At 35.3% G+C, this 19,798-nt stretch overlaps 1 protein-coding gene across 7 annotated transcripts in view; it reads left to right on the top strand.

Moving 5' to 3' along the window:
- Positions 1–19,798, top strand: part of CDKAL1 (CDKAL1 threonylcarbamoyladenosine tRNA methylthiotransferase) — a 532,049-nt gene that overhangs the window by 229,664 nt on the left and 282,587 nt on the right. For all 7 annotated transcript variants that reach the window (XM_015234628.3, XM_072945594.1, XM_015234630.3 and 4 more), the window contains one exon: positions 9,682–9,785. In XM_015234628.3, coding sequence (XP_015090114.2) covers positions 9,682–9,785 — 104 coding nt within the window. The remainder of the gene's footprint in view (positions 1–9,681; positions 9,786–19,798) is intronic.

Raw genomic sequence — 19,798 nt, 5'->3', positions numbered from 1 at the left:
CTTTGCTTATTTTTGAATTGGATTGTTTGTTTTGTTGTTGTTGAGTTTTGGAGTTCTTTATATATTCTAGGTATTATCCCTTATCAGGTGTATAATTGACAAATGTTATCTCCAGTTCTGTGGTTTGCCTTTTTTTTACTCTGTTGATAGTGCCTTTTGAGGCAAAAAATTAAAAACTTTTTCTGAAGTTGTTGTCTATGTTTTCTTATGTTGTCTGTGCCTTTGGTGTCATATCCAAAAGGCCATTGCCAAATCCAGTCTTGTGAATCTTTTGTCCTTTGTTTTTTCCTAAGAGTTTTATTGTTTTGGGTCTTACATGTAGATCCTTGATCCATTTTGAGTTAGTTTTTGCAGAGAGTGGTAGGTAAGGATCCAACTTCATTCTTTGCATATGGATAACCAATTTTCCCAGCATCATTTGTTGAAAAGATTGTCCTCATTTCATTGAATGTTTTTTGTACCTTGTCAAAATCATTTGACCATATATATGAGGACTTATTTGGGGGCTCTTTATTTTATTCCACTTGTTTTTATGTCTGTGTTTATGTCAGTATCACATTGTTTTAATGTAGCTTGTAGAAAGTTTTGAAATCAGAAGGTATGAGTCCTCCAGTTTTTTTGTTTGTTCGTTTCTTTATTTTGTTCTTTTTCAAGATTGTTTTTGCTGTTTGGGGTCCTTTGAGATTCCATATGAATTTTAGGATAGGTTTTTCTATTGCTGCACAAAAATGTTACTGGAATTTTGAAAGGAATTCCATTGAATCAATAGATCACTATGGGTAGTATTGACATTTTGATAATAGTATGTCTTCCAATCTGTGAACATGGGGTGTGTTCCCAGTTGTCTTCAGTTTTTTCAGCAATGTTTTGTAGTTTTCATTGTATAAGTCTCTCACAATGCTTTGGTTAAGTTAATTCCTAAGTATTTTATTCCTTTTGATGCTAGTATAAACGAAATCATCTGCAAAGAGATAATTTTACTTTTTATCCCAATTTTTATGCCCTTTGTTTTGTTTGCCTAATTATCAGGCGAGAGCTTCAAACATTATGTTGACTTGAAGAGGTGAAAGTTGTCATCCTTGCCTTGTTTCTGATCTTAGAGGGAAAGCTTCAAGTGTTTATCATTGCATACAATGTTCATTGTGAGTCTTTCATTTATGTCTTTTATTATATTGAGAGAGTTTACTTCTAGTTTGTTGATTGCTTTTATCATGAAAAGATGTTGAATTTTGTCAAATGCTTTTTCTGCATCAATTCAGATCATTTTTTTTTCTTTCATTCTGTTGATATGTTATATTACATTGATCAGTTTACATATGTTGAACCACCCTTGCATTCCAGGAACAAATCCCAGTTGGTCATGGTGTATATTCTTTTAATATGCTGCTGAATTTTGTTTGCTAGCATTTTGTTTGTTGAAGATTTTTGCATCCATGTTCCTAAGGGATATTGGTCTCTGGTTTCCTTTTCTTGCAGTGTCTTTGTCTGGGTTGAGTATCAAGGTAGTTTTGCCCTCAGATAATGAATTAGTAAATGTTCCCTCCTCTTCGGTTTTTGGAAACTTTTGAGAGGAATTGGTATTAATTCTCTGAATGTTTGATAGAATTCACCAGTGAAGTAATTAGGTTCAGGGCTTTTCTTTGTTGGGAGATTTTTTGATTACTGATTCAAGCTCTGTAACTAGTAAAGATGTATTCAGATTTTCTATTTCTTTGTAATTTAGTCTGGGTGTTTTGTTTGTTTGTTTGTTTCCAGGAGTTTGTCCACTTCAACTAGGTAATAAAATTTGCTGGTAAACAATTGCTCATAGCACTCTTACAATTCTTTTTATTTCTTTAGAATTCGTAGTACTGTCCCAGCTTTATTTCTGATTATACTAATTAAAGTCTCCTTTCATTTTTTTCTTAGTCCATCTAGCTAAAGCTTTGTCAATTTTATTGATCTTTTTGAAGAACCAACTTTTGGTATTGTTGATTTTTTTCTCTGTTGTTTTTCTATTCTCTATTTGTTTATCTCTTCTCAAATCTTTATTTCCTTCCTCTGCCAGCTTTGATTTTATTCTTCTTTTTCTGTTTACTTACATTGTAAAGTTGGGTATTGATGAGATCTTTCTTCTTTTTTAATTTAAGTGTTTACAGCTAGCTCTGAAATTTCCCCATAGTACTGCTTTGTCTGCATCCCTTAAGTTTTGGTGTGTGGTGTTTGTTTTCATTCACGCCTAAATATTTTCCAATTTCTTTTGTGATTTCTTCTTTGATTCATAGGTTATTTAAAGGTGTGTTGTTTAACTTCCACAATTTTGTGAATTTTCCATTTTCTTTTTGTTACTTATTTCTGACTTCATTCTCTTGTGGTCAGAGAAGATGCTTTGTATGATATTTATCTTTTAAAATCTCTGGAGTCTTAATTTGTGTTCTGAAATGTGGTCTTTCTGGAAAATGTCCCATGTTTATTCCATTGTTATTGGGCAGTTTACCATTCAGATCTTCTCCTAGAAGTTGCTAGCCTTCAGCTAACTCCAGAGTTCCACAACAGTTACACCAGACAGGTGATGCCAATGCAGTTGTTGTCTAGGTGGGGAGCCAGAATCCTGCAGCTTCCCACTCTTCCATCTTCCCATAATTCTCCCGAACAATCATGTATTCTTACCTAGAGTAAGTTACTGTATCTTAAGAGAAGTAGTGTACAATCAGTGATAAAGAATTTCAGATGAGATTGAGTACATCTTTGACTTGGCCATCTACGTAACTTTGGGCAAGTTTTTAAATCCCTTTCAGCCTCAATTTCCTGTATCAAAGTTAGAGATAATGATACGTATATCAATATTGTTGTGAGGATAAATGGAACAGGTAATATAAAATGTATGGTTTACTGTCTGGCAAGCATTCAGCAACCATCTTTTACTATTATTAGCAACTCCCCCTCCCCCCAGGTGATTTTAAAGGTGGTGATGATTTTCACAGAGATTGATGGGTGGTGATAATAAGGATATCTCTTTGTAAAGGGCATGAGATACAAGGGTACAGAGTTTAAATATGTTGACACAACTTTTTGAAGCAAAGGGTGTAGCCCAGCAGCTAATGGGGATAGGATAAGGGGGAAAAGTAGCTGCAATTTTTTTGAATTTAATACAAACAGAAGAAATGTTAGCAGCTGGGTTTGCCAAACAACCAAGAAGGAAAAGAAGGAAAAGAATTCCAGAAAGGGTACAGTTAAAGGCAGAGCCAGTACTTATTAGGATGAGATTTTCCAGTTGGAGATTGAGGCAGTAACTCAGGTGGAGAGATCTCGTTTTACAGGGGAGGAGTCCCAGCCACCGGAAGCTGTTCAATGTTGTATTCTGCTAGTTTCTCAGGTGTGTTACTTTTCCTTTGCTTTTTGATCTTGAAAAACAGGAATTATCATTTGAAGATCCAACCAGATTTTACTGATAAGAATATCTTTTGTATTTGTTTAAAAGATCAAAAAGGTTGTAATTTTCCTGGAAATACTTTTAAATACTTTAAGAATTATGATGAGGGTTCACAATAGGCTATATTTAACAGTCAAGTCTGTCACAGCCTACAGTGTGTGAACCATTTGTTTGTTGAGTTTTTGTTTTTTTTCTTTGCTTCCTGATGCTTCCATATGGAAGAATATAGCTGGGCTACAGTGTGATTTTTTTTTTCCAAAGTTTTGTTCTATGAAGGGCTTATTTTATAAAATTAAAGCTTTGAGAATGATTACACTTTATAAGAAATATAATGTAAAGATTATATTTAAAGCTTTGAGAAAAAGTATACTCAGTTTTAATTCAACTGATTAAAAATAAATAAGGATTACATTATGTGAGTGGCACAGAATATGTTAGTTTGAAGTGCTAATGTTGGAGTCCACAATGGTTTTTGCATATTTAAAATTTTAGTCTTTGACCCTAAGTAGGGAGGAGCAGAATCCTGAGTCTCATGAGCTTCCCCTGCCCAGTAACATAAGGTATCAGAATTTTTAAAAGTGTAACTCTGATTCTTAAATTATTCCCAAACTTGTGGTATCTAAAGATGCACTTTAGAAGGAAAAAACATAATTTATTAAAATTTTTTATTTTCCTTTGCTTTATGTGGTTCAGGTATCCAATTGACATGTTCTCATGCATTTGAACCCTTTAAAATACTTTAATTTCTGGAAATTCGTAGTGATTCCATTTGTTTAGTTTCTGTAGTTTAAAAACATTCTACCACAGATGCTTTTTAAGATTTCAGAGTAATACTGCTAAAATTAAATGCCTAGTCTGTCTCTCCTTTTGAGGTTTTTTTAGTTATTTCTTGGCCTGGTGCCAGATAACAACCTGTGCAGAGATGAGTAGGTGTGGTGTCTGGCTGTATCCTTCCATCACAACAGGCTGTGTCTGTTCAGGAGTTTGCATCCTCCTTGCACTTCAGCAACCATCTCTTCTTGGTTTTGGCTTTCAGCAGTCAGCCCTCAAAGATCTTTTGTTTTCTGACGGTTGAAGAAACTGGCTCGGTGTTCTTATTCTTAAGACAATTATTTAATTGTTTACAGATAACTGAAACTAATAGAGGTTTCTATGATGAATCCCTTTATTTTGTTGGAGACATGTCATGTCAAAATGATCGGTATCACAACTCCTGGTTATTCAGAAAATTGTTTTTAAACCAAATAGCATCAAAAGCTTTTTCTTTCTTTTCTGATTTTGTGTTGCTTATTTTTCCTGTGTATTATAAGAAATCTCTCTCATTTTTCACTGTAAGACATAGCAGATTTATTGCTTGAATTAGTGCTGTTATGCTTAAAAATGCACTGTGTAGAAATTTTCAGTTTATTGAAATAATATAAAATATTATTTTGGTAACTGCAGATAAGGATGAACCCATATTATACAATAAACAATTTAGAACTTCAGAAATATATCACATCAGCAACTCTGATTAGCCCCAAGGGAGCAGTTTAGTGAAGAATAGTTTGAATCTTTAATGTAATATTAATACTTACTGGCTTATTTTGAGTATTGTAAATGTTTCCAAATATCACCTTGTTTTATTTAAACTTTGGAGTACCCTTTCGTTAGTGACTTCCCATGGGGGCTACATTTCCACCTTTATTAACTGAGCCAGTAGGAAAATATGATTTGGTTTCCACAGTTGATTTAAGTCAGTGTATCAGCAACACATCTGTTTCATAAAGTTAGGTACACCTGGACGATGACAGTGCAGGATTACTTCCTCACAGAATTGTTTAGAAGTCACATTAAACCACCGTTGGCCAATACTTACCAGTCACTTGGTAGGTGCAGGCAGTGTTCTGTGTATTTTCTGTGTGTGAATTCATTTATGTTACAAATATTTGAAGTACACATTTCCAGTCTGTTTTCCTTCCCCTTCTGTAGGCTGGTGTCCCCTAAGAAAGTTACTTCTAAGAAATAGCCCAAGTTAGAAACAGTAGTAGCTTTTATTAAGATTATCCACTTAATTTGTGGAGCTCTGTTGGGACAGGAGGAATAAGAGAAACGGGTCAGGAGACCTGAGTGGTATTGGGATAGAGAGCAGCTTCCCGGGAAGGGTGGTGATTTCACTGGAGTGCATGGCAGTCATGGGGGGAATCGCAGGTGAATGAATCAGGTGGGGGCCCGCTGTGTCCAGTGGATCCTGGAGCTGCTGAGCAGGAGGGCACAGAGAGCTGTCAGCTTGGAGAACCTGAGCAGTAGGATGTTAAAAACACGCCAAGACAAATAAGGCGACACATTCTGCCACAGAGCAGCAGTTGGATGAGAAACAGAACTTGAAAACAAGGGTGAAGTAACTCGTTTGGGCCAGTGGCTGGCCAAGAAGCCTAGCCTTAGATTTCCAAAGAATGAAAGAGAGAAACACATTTTATAATGTTTCCATCCACAGGATGGTGCCTTCTGGCCATGTCTTTAAACAGATGTGCCGCATCACTCTAGAGCTCATGTCGAGTGATTGCCTCTCTTGTTACTGCATCTCATCTGCACTTGTCTGTAGCTAGGATATCTGATACACATTAATTCTGAGGAGGCAACTTAGAGTGGAAATAGCAGGGAATTTGAGATTTGGCAGACCTAGATTTGAATTTCAGCTGTTACATGTCTTAAACAAGTTACTTACCTGATTCCTCCCCACCCCTAAACACACACAGTTTTACTGAGATATCATTGATACAGAACTTTGTATAAGTTTAAGATGTACAACATAGTTATTTGCATAATTATTTGATGTATGTATATACTGTGAAATGTTTACCACAGTAAGTTTAGTTAATATCCCTCATTTTACATAATCAGATTTTTTTCTTGTAAGGAGAACTTTTCAGTTCTGTTTTCTTAGCATCTTTCAGATCTCAAAACCGTGCTGATAAACTATAGTTGCCTTGCTGTACATTACATCTCCAGAATTCATTTATTTTATAATGAGTTGTTTATACCTTTAGACTTCCTTCACCCTTTTCTTCCACACCCTTGCCCCCGATTCCCCCTCTGGCAACCACCAATCTGTTATTTGTTTGTATGAAGTTTTTTTTTTTTTCGGTATTTGTTTGTTTTTAGATTCCACAAATGAGTGAGATCACACGGTAGTTTTCTTTCTCTGGCTAACTTATTTCAGTTAGCATAATGCCCTCAAGATTCATCCATGTTGTCGCAAATGAAAGGGTTGTCCTTTTTAATGGCTGAATATCACATTGTATAAAGGTATCACATTTTCTTCATCCATTCATTTGTTGAAGAATACTTAGGTTGTTTCCATATGTTGGCTATTGAAAATAATGCTGCAATGAAAATGAGGTTGCAGCCACCTCTTTGAGACAATGATTTCATCTCCTTTGTATATATACCCAGAAATGGAATTGCTGGATCATATGATAGTTATGTTTTTAATTTTTGAGGAACCTGTATACTATTTTTTCATGGTGGCTATATGTTTCCATTCCCACCATTAATGCTTACAAGGGTTCCCTTTTATCTGCATCCTTGCCAGCTCTTTTTGACTCTTGTCTTTTTGAAAACAGCCTTTCTGACAGGTGTGAGGGGATCTCATTTTGGTTTTGATGTGCATTTTCTTGATGATTAGTGATGTTGAGTATCTTTTCTTGTGCATTTGAATATTTTCTTTGGAAAAATGTCTATTCATATTCATTAGCCATCTTAAAATTGGGTTTTTATTATTTGCTATTGAGCTGTATGGGATCTTTATATATTTTGCATATTGACCTGTTGTCAGATGTTTTGAATCCCTTATTATGGAATACTAATCAAATACTATGAATCACTTATTATGAATCAGACATGTGGTTTGTAAATATTTTCTCCCATTCTGTTGCTTGCCTTTTCATTTTGTTGATTCTTTCTTTTACTGTGCAGAAGCTTTTTAGTTTGATACAGTCCAACTTGTTTATTTTTACGTCTGTTACTTGTGCTTTAAAAGTGTCACATCCAAAAAATAATTGCCAAGAACAATGTCAAGGAGTTTTTCCCCTGTGTTTTCTTCTAGGAGTTTTATGGTGTCTGATCTTAAATTTAAGTCTTTAATTCATTTTGAATTAATTCTTGTCAGTGATGTATGTTAGCGATCTATTTTCATTCTTTTGCATGTGAATATCCAGTTTTCCCAGCACCATTTATTGAGTAGACTATCTTTTCTCCATTGAGTATTCTTGGTTCCTTTGTCAGATATTAGTTGACTGCGTATACAAGGGATTATTCAGGGCTCTCAGTTCTCTTACATTGATCTATTTGCCTGTTTTTACACCAGCACCATACTGTTTTGATTGCTATAGTTTTGTAATATGGTTTGAAGTGGGGAATTGTGAAGCCTCCAACTTTATTTTTTCTCAGGATTGCTTTGGCTGTTTGGTGTCTTTTTAGTTTCTAAATGAATTTTAGGATTTTTTTTCCTATTTCTGTAAAAAATGTCATTAGAATCTTGATAAGATTGCATTGAATCTTAGTTAGCTCTGGGTAGTATCAACATTTTAACAATATTAAGTATTCAGTCCATGAGCACAGGATGTCTTTCCACTTATTTGTGTTTTTTTTTTTTAATTTCTTTCATCGGTATCTTAAACCTTTCAGTATACAGATTTTTCACTTTCTTGGTTAAATTTAGTCCTTGATATTTTGTTGTTTTTTATGCTTTTGTAAATGAGATCATGATTTAGTCTTGTTAGGCTGTGTGTTTTAAGGAATTTATTTCTGCTAGGTTGTCCAATTTGTTGTTGTGTAGTTGTTCTGGTAGTATCTTATGCTCCTTTTTATTTCTGTGAAATCAATTGTATTATCTGACTTTTTGGAAGCATATTCTTTGTAAGATGGAGATAGTAATACCCAACTCTAGAAGAGTTAAATGAGGTAATGTATGCAAAACATCTCAGTGTTTTGGTGCTCAGTCAGGGCTAAAGAAAAGTAAGTTACTCTCCCAAGAAACAGCCAAAAAAACCCAGTTTTCTTTTCCCCATTGTTCTGGAATGGATGAGAATTGAAAAGAGAAGACATACAACAACTGGGAGACTAGAACTTCTGTTCATAAGAGAGACAGCACAGTTTGTACGTGTGTGTGTTTTTATGTAAATGGTTTAGGAAGAAAGGGATGTTAGCTGTTTAAGGTTGTATTTAGTTAAACAGTTAAAAATCGAACTGTATGTGTTATTTTACTTAAGAGTTCCATGCAAAAATAATTAGAAATTAAGCACTGCGTAGTTGCTTCCTGAGTACAATGATTTATATGCATTTTAAAGTTATATATTAACAAAATTACACACTGGCCAGTTACAATTATTAAAAGTTTGATTTTCCTCAGTTTGAAATTTGAAAGCATTTGTATAATGATTGTCTTTTAAAACCTTACTATTATAGCGATTGAATCACTCATGTGAAGTTACTCTTTGTTTTGTTCAATGTTATTCAGCCTTATGTTTTTGGCATGGGAATATTTTATTGTGTATAATTGTTTTTAAATAAGAAAGTTTATTGAAACTGTATTTTAAAATTATAAAAGTAGAACCAACATTTTAGTTTTTAAAAGATGATTCTTTATCATGTCTAAAGTCTGTTGGGAAATAATTCTACTTTTTAGTTTTTTTAAACTAATATTATCATTCTGCTTCTTTACTTTGACTAATATAACCCCAAAGAGCATTCACTGAATATGTTTTAATTTTTTTTCTGATTTTAAAGAGTGAAAAATATTATCTGAAGATTTCTAAGGATGTATTTTCTATATTGCCTATTTATTCTTGTATCATTAGTTAAAAGTTGAATGAAAAGCTTTTCATTTCTGAAAAATACAGTATATTTAAGTAATAATAGAATTTTAGTTTTATGATAGCCAAAGAAATGTCAGTGGTTTTAAAAAGTGTGGACCTTTAATAATTATTGTGCATTTATTATCTTTGTTCCATATTAATGTGTACATTTAACTATAATATTATGTGATTTGTACAATCTTTCTTGAATAGTTGAAACTTAAAAGAATTGCAAATTGCAACATTCTGTGCTTGGTGGAAATAAATTAAGTATGAAGCTTCGTAGATAATCATTTAAAAAATATGTCTTATATAAACTGGCAAATGATACCAAAACAGCATTTTGGGGGTATGTTTTGGATATTTTTTCCCCATGTTAAATGTGCACTGTCTTTAAAAATATAACTTTGTATATTTTTATCATTTGAACAGGTGTCTCAATGCTTGTACCTACTGCAAAACTAAACACGCCAGAGGAAATTTGGCCAGTTACCTGATTGATGAACTAGTTGATAGAGCCAAGCAGTCTTTTCAAGGTAAGAGTTCCTAGGATTCTGTGTGATTTAGTCTCCTTAATAAACTATAACTTCTAAGAAACACTTCACTTTCACTTTCTCATGCTTCCTTAGCTTTCTGAAGAGTTTACATATATTTATTCCAGCTTATCTAATGGTTGTTACCAGATTCAATCAATCAGGTTATGGTATTCACATAACTTCTTTCACCACTGCTCCATTTTCTTGTGACTTTAAGGTAAGTGACATATTTTGAACTTTATCACCTTTATGGAAAAAAGACCTAAATAAATAAATAAATAAAAACACCCAGAAATCCATGACCTTCTGGTGTGTGTGAAGACTTTTGTGGACTGAGTGAAATATTTTCCAAGATTTCTATACCTTTCTTTGATAGTTTTTGGACCATTTAGAAAATAGAGCTATTAGGGGTTTCTGGGAGTCTAGGGAAGAGAAGGTAGCTTTTGCTATGACCCAAAAGAGATAACCCCCTCATCCACAGGACTGTTGGACCAGGAAAGAGTGGTGCTGGTTGAGTCCTCATGGGAATAATTCTTTGTGTGGGTTGCCAGCTACTTCTGAATCATCACTTGCTGGAAAATGTGATTATCTAGGTATCTCTTAGTGTATAGTGAGACTTAATCTTTAATATGAGTCATAGTTGTGTTGACACATAATCATAAACTTCCTCTTTTGTCTTTGTTTATAATATGTGTATATAACATTGGTGTGTTTTCATAATCAACATGAGATAACCTATTGTTTCATAATCTTGTGGGTTAATAATTATTGGCAAAGTACTTTTCCTTTTAGCAAGTAACTTGCTAAAACTGAAGTTACTTTCAGTACTTCACACTCTAAATCTCAGAAATTAGGAGTTCCACACACATTTAGTCTAAAGCTTTTATCAACATGAATTTGAAGTGTTCTTTATAACAGAGAAAAATACCCTTGATTAATTTAACACATCTCAACAATTACTTTCTACTTTAATATTCTTAACACAGTCCCCCCTCTGTTCACATTCAACTTGTATTGAAAGACAAATAAATGGAAACTCATTGAATCTTGTAATTGTTCTGTTTCAGAGCCAGGTAATTGTCTAATCTGAGGAAAAGTCTATCTGGTTGTCTTTTCTACAACATCACTACTTTAAGGATTTTTCAGAAAAGACATGAATTTGCACAGAACCTTACTTTATTTGAAAAGTGATGCCTTTGCTGGCATGCTTAATTGCTGTGTGTTTTTTCCAAATATTTGTTGGATAATGGAGATATTAAACCTACATAATCTAGCCACCAAACTCTGCAAATTGGAAGACATACAAATTAGTTTCTTTGAGACAATTTTTCAACATTATGTATTTCTAAGTGCAGTTGTTTAAAATTGTACTCATTTTACTCTGAAATTTTTTTTGAAAAATATGAAACTCTTAAATTACTGTGTAGGAAGTAAAAATATTCTCTTGGTTCCCTCATATCTATCCTCACCTGTAACCTGTGTTTAACTACTTGATGTGATTGCTTCATGACTTAGTATTTACATTTGTATATTGTGTATTGTGCGTGATTTAAGAAGAAAGGAATAAATATAGTTGCTATGAACTGATTACAGAATTATTCCTAAGATATCTACCTTAGCTGTCTGATTTATCTTAAAAATGCCCTCTGAGCATCCAAGGTACAGTGTGTTACTTTGGTCTGCATTTAGTTGTTAGATAATATTGTCATGTCCAAGTGGGTTAGCTGGTTAAAGTGGGTGATTCAAAGCATATATAAGAGGTTAGCAGAGAAAATATTAGAAGAGATTTATTTGGTATTACTTTCAGCAGCAGCAGTAGATAGATAGATAGACTGACCGACAGACAGACAGACAGACAGACAGACAATCTCCTTTGCTATTCCCAATCATGGACTGCAATATAAAGTTTTCTGTTGTCTTGTTATCTGTATATTAGAGTTGAAATGGAAAGCTAGTTTTTGGACTTGGGAGCTCATTAGATTGATTTGTGGTAGTATTACTGAAATATTAAGGTCCTAACTTTGTAGGTAAGCCAGTGTGTTTTGGAAAATGTTAAGTCATGAGTATTTGATGCTCTTTGCCTAGAAGAGTCTGAATTTAAAACACTGCTCTGTTACATACCAGCCACGTGATCTGACCAAGCTACTTGACCTCAACAAGCCATGGTTTTCTCATTACTATGATATTTAGTGTTGCTGGTTGTTAGAATTTGAGATAACTTACAGGTAGTAACTGGCTGGGTCCTTATTATGAGGAAGGAGACATGTTACTTGAACTGAAGGAATTTAAAATAAATCCAAGAAGAGAAGTCTAATTTTGAGTGAGAATATTGGAACATCTGTAACAGACATTAATGACCAGAGTCGAATGACAGATTTAATTTTGCTTATAAAATATGTTTTATGAAAAATGTCTCTATCAATAGAAGCTACTTAGGATGACAATTACCTTTCATTCTCTTAATTTGAGAACTGCTAAGGATGACCTTACGTTTTCTTCCCACTATAGAAAATAGCTGTCTGTAAGTTCACATTTTAAAGACTTGAGTTAGCAGCATTATCTTTTTTTTTTCTACAGAAGACATTGAGATCATAATGGTCTTATAGAATTCCTATAGTTGAGTTTTAAAATTGTGAAGAATAATTATGAAGGTAAATATCATAGAAGAAATAACTCATTTTCTTATTTCTGTGACTTTTGCCTATTTAGTTCTTTAATAGATCAGATATTAGGATTATTTTTACTTCACAACCCCTTAAATTCTGCATGATACTATTGTTAAGTTGTCCTATAATCAATAATAAACGTTATGGTTTTGAAAAGTTACTCTCAAATGAAAAGTCTAAAGATGCTGCCAGTAAATTTTTGTGCTATGTTTAAAGCCACTCTTGTCAGTGCACGTGAAATTTCCCATCCTGAAAAACTGCATTTCCTCCCTTTCTTTTTAAAAAATTTTTAAATGACTGTGTGTCACAAATACAAGATGATTTTTAAAAACTCTACACCAGTTGTGGTATGGAGATTAGAACCCTGGTTACCGGTCATATGACAGACTATACAGTAAGATTACGGTTTCTTTCTGAGTAGCATATTTATGAAACATTTTCTATTCATAAACATTTATTTCTTAGAAGTCTAAAGAATGAAGAGAGTAGGGCTAACCCAAAGGCAAGGGAGCATTCAGCAGAGTTTCTTAAATAATCATGAAATCATTCTGAGTGTAAAGTGGTTTTCTAAAGTATTAACATGCTGATTTTACATTTAGCTGCCCAAAAGTGGGAAAGGGAGTTCATTAACTTTTGAATGGTATTTAGTTTATATTTCATTGTTTCTTAGCTTTTGTTCTCTTTTTCTGTCACTCAGCCTAGTCCCCTTGACATTTTCATTGACTATTTTTACCTTCTCAGTGTGTTGTATCATTTTTGTGGGCAGTTCCACGTGTGAGTGTAGGATTTACCAGGTTAACTTCTGGGTATCATCTCATTGTCCTAACAGACCGTTGGGAAGCGTCCCCCTCCCCTCCTTACCTGTGTCGAGCTTTAGGCTTTAAAAATTCCTTGGCATAATAGTCTCTGGGGGCTGGAGTTTGACATGGTTACATTTTAGATATCTAGAAAAACATGTCAAGCAGTGACCAGGACTTTGTTGGGGCCAGAATGAATTTACAAGCTAGTGTTTTCTAGGATATTTGTATTGATTTTTCTCTAGCAGCTAATCAGTCAGTTTCAGTTGTATAAGTGATGGAGCAAACCTTTTTAAGTGTGCTGGGTGAGTGGTGTGGAAACAACACCTTTCACTGCTGTCTCTGGAATCAAAATGTAGAGATGATGGATGAGCTGTTTTTATAGCTCTTGTGTGCTTTTCTAGATCTCATTTCTCTGTTGGTACTTTTTTTTCTTCCTCATAAATCTGAACCACCCCGCCCCCCCCAAGATAACTGGCATAAACCAGTGATGGAAAGGTAAATAAATTAAGATGAAATATTCAGAGCAAGGAGGAAATTTCTTGATGCTTCGTGATTTTAGGATTAATGTTGGGATTTTAAGAAATGGATTCTGTTTTATTTCAAGACTTGGAAAGATACTGTCTGTTGTGTATAAGATTAATTATGCAACATAGCTGGAAGACATTGCTTCTGCCCTTTTAGGTAGTAAAGGATATGAACAATATTTGATATTTTGGTGTATAAGCTGAATTGTATGGTTTACATCAAGCCGCATTTGACTTATCATCTGTCGCAGTGATTACCAAATACTGATTTTCATCTAAGATCAAAAAGAGACCAATAATTGCGTCCTTTAATTTCTATGGCACTTATTTGTGTCTCTTTTATTCCTTTATCTTTTCATTTGTGCTGTGTTCAAATTCAGAAATCTGTTTCTTCTGTAGGATTAATAATGTTAATGTACATTTTTGTTACACATTGTCAACTTATAAAAAAGAACTTTAGGCACCTTACATTAAATGATTGTATGTAATAGACCATGAAAATAAAGGCTGTATAAAACGCTGTATTGTGTTTTGAAAGAGGGAAGATAGTTTTACCAACTGGTAAATCGTGGCTCTTTCAAAGCATAAGGAAATAGGGTGATTTATATAATTTGATATGGGTGTATAAAAGGAAGTATATAGTTTATAATGAGGCTGTAAATATGAAGGTTTATTTTCATATGTCCTTTTCTAAGAGACATTGACAAATATAACAGAAATGCCTTTAGCTGGTAAGATACAGAATTTCAAGATACAGTCTCCACATGGCCTTTTCTTCTGTTGATTTTTACAAAACCGCCAAATAAAATATTGAAATGTGACTTTTAAAGGAATTTTAATGAGAGAGCGAAATAAATGTAATGTACATAATACATATAACTTGATAGGGATAGGATGTCTAAATAGCTGTTTATCAGATACTCAATTTAAATAAACCGAGATTTATCACTTTGATTTCATAGTGTGTTAGTTAAGGCTCTCTATGGCAGACCAGAGTATAAGTTACTTGACTCTTATCTCTTCAGACCTTTGAGTTTCTAAGTCAGTAGTGTGCAGAGTTTTCTTAGCAATAAAGGAACTCTTTCTTCAAATGAAATTGGAAAAGTAAAAGCAGAACTGCTGTGATTGAAGTAGAGGTGGGGCCCAGTTTAATGAGCCCTCGCTCCTGTGGCCTTTTCTCGGAGTCTTTAGGATGCAGGCTGAACCGGCTGGTGCAGATGAGTATTTCTCTGGTGTGTTCCTTTATACACCGGTCCAGAGCTGGCAGGCGTTTTCTTAAAGGGCCAGATGGTAGAGTATTCTAGGCTTCATGGGCTGTAAGACCTCTGTTGCAAGTGTCCACTTTTGTCCTTGTAGCGTGAAAACAGCCCCAGACAGTGCATGAGTGGATGGTGTGGCTGCGTTCTGGTGAAACCGTGTTTAGAACAGGAGTTACGGATGAAAGTGTTCAGTGGTCAACTCGGGGAAAGCTCACTTAAATAAGACTGTTTTGCCAGCTTCCTTTTATCTCTACTGTGCTAATACACGGCACAAATTCACAAGAGAAGGCTGTAGTTTTTAGGAATGAATGTTGATTTAGAACAGATCAGTGTTCTCAGCCTGACTGTTCATTTTAGTCAGCTGGAAATTTGAAAAACCAAAACCATACTTACGTCCATGTCCCATGGCTGGCAATTGTATCATCATTTCTGTGGATTGGGGGCCCTGTTTTGTCTAAAATAGAGGTGATCCTACCATATAAGCCAGAGTTGAGGACTAGAATTGAGAGCCAGTAGTTCTAGATAGTTTTTTGGTTGAAGCTGTTAGATGAACAGACCCTCTCAACCTCTATTGAGAGGGACCGTTAGGAGGAAACCCTGGTTGGTTTATAAAGAATGGAGCTGAGGTAGGAAGGTTGAAGAGGCAGTTAAGTGCAGTGCTGCTAATGTGCTGATATCACCCTACTAGTTAATGGCTGGTTTCAAAATCCAGTGATGCTTATTTCAGTTAAAAGGCTCAATGATTTTAGTTATCTCCAGGTATCACAAAAGGGTCAACTGACATTTTACTGAGTGTTTACTGTGCTGTGTGAGAATTAAAAGGATGGAAAAGGCATGGTCCTTGTCTTCGAGGAGCTCCTCCTAGTTTAGGAGGACAGAGTAGCCAGTTGGACTAGTAAAAATTAAAGTATACAGAAGTCTTCAGATGGCAACAATCAGTGAGCCTTCAAGCTTAAATACCTTTGGATTTTGAAAACATCCGTTTTGTGTCAGGGTGGTGTCAGCAAATTGACAGCCTTGTGCTGCCCACTTCCTCCCACCCACCTTTCTAGCTCTGGGCGTATTTTAGCAATCAACCAGGGTTTCTCTGCAGAATGCCTCTCAATTCAGAGTTCTTATTAGCCACTGCTGTTTGATTATGCTTAATATTCTAGATGAAATCTACTTGCCATTCTGAATCTTAAGGTTTATGTGATGCTAGAGGTCTATGAAAGAAAGAAACCAAACAGGGACTCTTAAACTGAAGTAACTGTTGGAAATATATAGTTGTTATTTTGCCATTTATTAACAAATATTTATTGAATATTTATTAGAAACAGTTCATGTTTCTCCTCATAGACACATGCTTTAGAAAAGCAGCGATAACAATACATTATGATTATCAGCCTTTAATTTTCTTTTTATAAAATAGGGAGGCCAGTGGTGAGGTTTGCTGATAACCAAACAAAAAGCTTATTTTTGCTGTGGGAACAAGGATGTGGTCCCAAGACTGCTGTACGGAATGACATCTGTTCATAATTCTCTGAGTTTTCATAGTTTGGGGTACATATAATCCAAAGTACAAAAAATTTGGAGCTTCTGGGAATACCTTTTTCTATCCATTCTTAGGGAAACTAGAGTGTCATCAGTCTCCCACTGTTATTGGTGATTTTTTTTTAAACTCTTATTTTGTTCCATGAAACAACCCTGCAAGTATGCAAGAAAGTATGAAAAATAGGTAAAATAATGGACCCCGGGAAAACAGAGGAGAAAAGTCCAGACTTAGTGTGGAATTGGAACATGGGAAAGTAGGCCATGGTCACATATGCAGTTTTGACTCCGAACTTCTTGAAAGCTTATTGTCTATAAGGGAAAAAAGCAACCTGACTGGGCATTAGATTTGAAAGAAAATGTTCCTGTGTGTGTTCTTGTAGGGAGTCCTGAGAAAGCTAGTGGTTCAACAACGTCTCTTTAACAGTCCAATCCACATACTATGTTTCTTAGAGTTGTATGTTTTGGCATTCTTTGTTAAAACTTGCAGCCCTGTCCCCCAAAGCACACCACTCTGAAAGGATTTATTGGGAGGGTAAGACAATGCACTCCAAGTACGTGTGGCTCGGGAGTGATCTGGCCCCACTTCCACAGCCATCGGGTACCACAAAGGAATCCTGCTGTACTGGCGGGGTTTGTGCAGCCCAGGTCATTTTGTGAGACAACCCATCGGAGTGCAGGGAGAAGATACTAGAATTGGTGTTTCTTTGTATTGCCTCTTCCTTTAAAATTTTTTTGGTGTATGTTTCATATTGTATATAATGTGCTAGTACAGCAGTACCTGAATATAATAAATTAGCATCTATCTGTGGGGGTGCATTTAAAAAATTTTTTTCACTGATTCAGGAAAGTGATTTTCTAAAATGTGGAGACCATTGATGGAGAGGAAGAAAGAGCCTGCCCATTTCCCACTAGAAACCCCATTCTTTCAGCCAGACATTTGGTTTGAGTAGGCAGAAGAGTTTTTTGATCTCTCTCAAGGTCCTAAGGTGCCCATATTCTGTTTTGATTGAGTGCAAATCCATCTGCTTTTGAGATGAAATAAGCAAATAATGAAGTGTATGCCCTTGGAGGAAACCGGAAGCACTTAATGAAGACTCTTGCCGAGCATCTGCTCAGAGGCCGACTTTTCAGCCTCAGCAGCATGTGCCCCTGCCCTTCCATCTGCGTGTCAGGTCACTGGAGGACTGAGCCAAAGGGGCGTCAGGTCAGGCGTGTGTGGCAGTGCATATATGGGCTTAGTAGGTGCTCACTAAATATCAAACGAGTGGCTAATCCTGAATTGATTACGCTCGATGAAACGCCGTATGTGACTTGGAACCTATAATGAAAATACAGCCTGGAAAAGCTATATTTCTGAAGTGGGCAAGAGATGCTGCTTAGTTTAGCTGCCTTTCAGGCATAGTTGAGCACTGTGTCTTACAACACAGGCTTGATTTTATGACACCAGATATTTGGTGGTGGTGGTGGCTTTCCAAGATTTGCAGCAGAGAAATCATTTACTTTGAGGAATCATCTCTTGATAGTTAACGGGTATCTGTCATTTTACCAAATGAATATATCCATGTAGGTCCATGTTTCTAGTTACAAATAAATATTTGCTTTGGTATTTTTTCTTTCACTAAACAGAATTCTGCAAACAATTTTTGGTGACAGGGGACAAAAGTTAACCAAGGGTTTACTTTTGGAGTTTGAACTGAGGCTGATCTGTCTCTGGGATCATTTTGGTGGACTTTACAGGCTGCAAGTTAGTTTTGGAAGGTTGTTTAATGGAATTTTAATAGCCCTGGAAAGATGTGAAAGCGATACTGCTACCTGGTGGTTTGTAAACCTGACCTTTGTGAGATGTTTTCTGGGCAAAAGTACTACTTTGTGATGCCAGCAGCTTTTATTGATTCTGCAGAATCTGCAGTTTTCTAACACTGGCTGTCAATTCATTCCAGCTGAAAAATTATTAAATTTCTTCTCCTGCTTGTGTGGATATTAAATCGCAGTAAACATACTTGCACAATGTCAGGTACGGTGAGCACAATTTTCTGCGTGAAAAAAATGTTAGTGGGACCTTGCCTGCTCAGCAGAGGTTATAAATTTCTGTATTTCTTTTTATTTGTTGCTCTCAGTTATGTGTTTTATTTCTCTTGGTGAGTTCCAACATATTTCTTGTTATTTGTAATATAGGAAAGAAAAGTTTGATTTAGATTGCTGATTTTAAAAACCATGCCCTTTAGTTTATTTCTGGAACTGTCAACAGAAGAAGGGAGAGATCCTGGGTGTAAGGATTTAACCAGTGAAAATACGATTGGGGAAGAATGAGAAACATCTGTTGAAAGAATGAATTGAATGAATAAGGGAAAGAATGAGTAAATGATCCTACCTGCCATAAAAATCTTTCTGATGCGTTGAATTTTAGTTAGGGACTGTGAATGATGGTGAGATAGTAACTGTCTGTGGAAGTGGTTGTTAAACTTCACTGTCTCTGAGAATAACCTCTGGACTTCAGGGTATGTGTTGAAAATGCAAATATCTGGCCAGATTCCCTACTCAGTAGATCTGCAGCAGGTCCAGGAATTTGCAGTTTCTAATGAGTCGCTCCAAGCCGCCCAGATACTACAGGTGTCATGAGGATCATTTCTAGAAACTTGTCTTGAGAACCTGCTTGATTAAATACGCTGAGGCATTTGATCAAAATACTGAATGGAGGTGGAGACAAAATGTACCATTTATGTGAAGAAATAAAGTAAAAATCTGGACTTATTTTTCCCATGTAAGAGAAGCAGTGTGAGGACCAGCTCCATTCTTCCCAGCCAGGACTTTTGTCAGATTATTTTGGGGGAGTTTTAAAATACAGATTCCTAGGCCCCACCTCAAAAGATTCTGATTCTGTGAGGCTGGGAGTGTTTATTTAAAAGCCCTACAAGTTTGAGAATGACTAGTTTTGTAACTTATCATCTGCAATTTAGTAAGTAAGCCATTGTATCACTGAGTGATAAGAGCAATGATTCAGATAAGCCTTAGTACCATGGCACTGGGGATAAGAACAGAAAGGGTTAACTTCTGTTTCCCTAGTTTGTTAGCTCTGTGGCCTTAAGAATGCTGTTTTTCCTCTCAGGCTCAGTTTTCTCTTCTGAAAAATAGGAGTAAAGCATACTCATTAGATAATCAGTATGAATATTAAACAAGATAATGTAATGCTAAATCTGTGATACTTTGTGACTACTGAATAAAGTAGCTTGT

This window comes from Vicugna pacos, chromosome 20 (assembly GCF_048564905.1).
Source record: "Vicugna pacos chromosome 20, VicPac4, whole genome shotgun sequence".
Lineage (NCBI taxonomy): Eukaryota > Metazoa > Chordata > Mammalia > Artiodactyla > Camelidae > Vicugna > Vicugna pacos.
The sequence above is the reverse complement of the archived record's forward strand: the minus strand, read 5'-3'. Positions and strand labels throughout refer to the sequence as shown.